This window comes from Pteropus vampyrus, unplaced genomic scaffold, assembly GCF_000151845.1.
Source record: "Pteropus vampyrus isolate Shadow unplaced genomic scaffold, Pvam_2.0 Scaffold1000002638, whole genome shotgun sequence".
In the NCBI taxonomy this organism is placed as follows: Eukaryota; Metazoa; Chordata; class Mammalia; order Chiroptera; family Pteropodidae; genus Pteropus; species Pteropus vampyrus.
In genome coordinates, this window is record NW_011917040.1 from 1 (window position 1) to 1,128 (window position 1,128).

At 71.9% G+C, this 1,128-nt stretch overlaps 1 protein-coding gene across 1 annotated transcript; it reads left to right on the forward strand.

Annotated features, from left to right (window-relative positions):
- The first annotated feature begins 8 nt into the window (after positions 1–8).
- On the forward strand, positions 9–1,122 carry CEBPB (CCAAT/enhancer binding protein beta). Its single transcript, XM_011387257.1, has one exon. The coding sequence runs from the start codon at positions 29–31 to the stop codon at positions 1,067–1,069; it is 1,041 nt and encodes a 346-aa protein (XP_011385559.1). The 5' UTR covers positions 9–28; the 3' UTR covers positions 1,070–1,122.
- The last annotated feature ends 6 nt before the right edge of the window (positions 1,123–1,128 follow it).

The following is a 1,128-nucleotide window of genomic DNA, read 5'->3' on the forward strand; positions in this document are numbered from 1 at the left end:
GAGCCCCTTCCCCGGGCAACCCGCGTTCATGCCACGCCTGGTGGCCTGGTACCCAGCATGTCTACCCCTGCCGCCGCCGCCTGCCTTTAAATCCATGGAAGTGGCCAACTTCTACTACGAGGCGGACTGCTTGGCTGCTGCGTACGGCGGCAAGGCGGCCCCTGCGGCGCCCCCCGCGGCCAGACCTGGGCCGCGCCCCTCCGCCGGCGAGCTGGGTAGCATCGGCGACCACGAGCGCGCCATCGACTTCAGCCCGTACTTGGAGCCGCTGGGCGCGCCGCAGGCCCCGGCGCCGACCACGGCCACGGACACCTTCGAGGCGGCTCCGCCTGCGCCCGCCCCCGCGCCCGCCTCCTCCGGGCAGCACCACGACTTCCTCTCCGACCTCTTCTCCGACGACTACGGGGGCAAGAACTGCAAGAAGGCGGCCGAGTACGGCTACGTGAGCCTGGGGCGCCTGGGGGCCGCCAAGGGCGCACTGCACCCGAGCTGCTTCGCGCCCCTACACCCGCCGCCCCCGCCGCCGCCGCCGCAGCCCGCCGAGCTCAAGGCGGAGCCGGGCTTCGAGCCCGCGGACTGCAAGCGGAAGGAGGAGGCCGGAGCGCCGGGCGGCGGTGGCGCAGGCATGGCGGCTGGCTTTCCGTACGCTCTGCGCGCCTATCTCGGCTACCAGGCGGTGCCGAGCGGCAGCAGCGGGAGCCTGTCCACGTCCTCGTCGTCCAGCCCGCCCGGCACGCCGAGCCCCGCCGACGCCAAGGCGCCCCAAGCTGCTTGCTACGCGGGGGCGGCACCGGCGCCCTCACAGGTCAAGAGCAAGGCCAAGAAGACCGTGGACAAGCACAGCGACGAGTACAAGATCCGGCGCGAGCGCAACAACATCGCGGTGCGCAAGAGCCGCGACAAAGCTAAGATGCGCAACCTGGAGACGCAGCACAAGGTCCTGGAGCTCACGGCTGAGAACGAGCGACTCCAGAAGAAGGTGGAGCAGCTGTCGCGCGAGCTTAGCACCCTGCGGAACTTGTTCAAGCAGCTGCCCGAGCCCTTGCTCGCTTCCTCCGGCCACTGCTAGCGCGCGCCCACCGCGCGCGTCCCCCTGCCGGCTGGCCTCCGCGCTGCTGGGCGCGCGAC

What these genes read in the sequence shown, in the direction of transcription:
- CEBPB (XM_011387257.1), top strand. Translation starts at nt 29, where the DNA reads ATGCCACGCCTGGTGGCCTGGTACCCAGCATGTCTACCCCTGCCGCCG.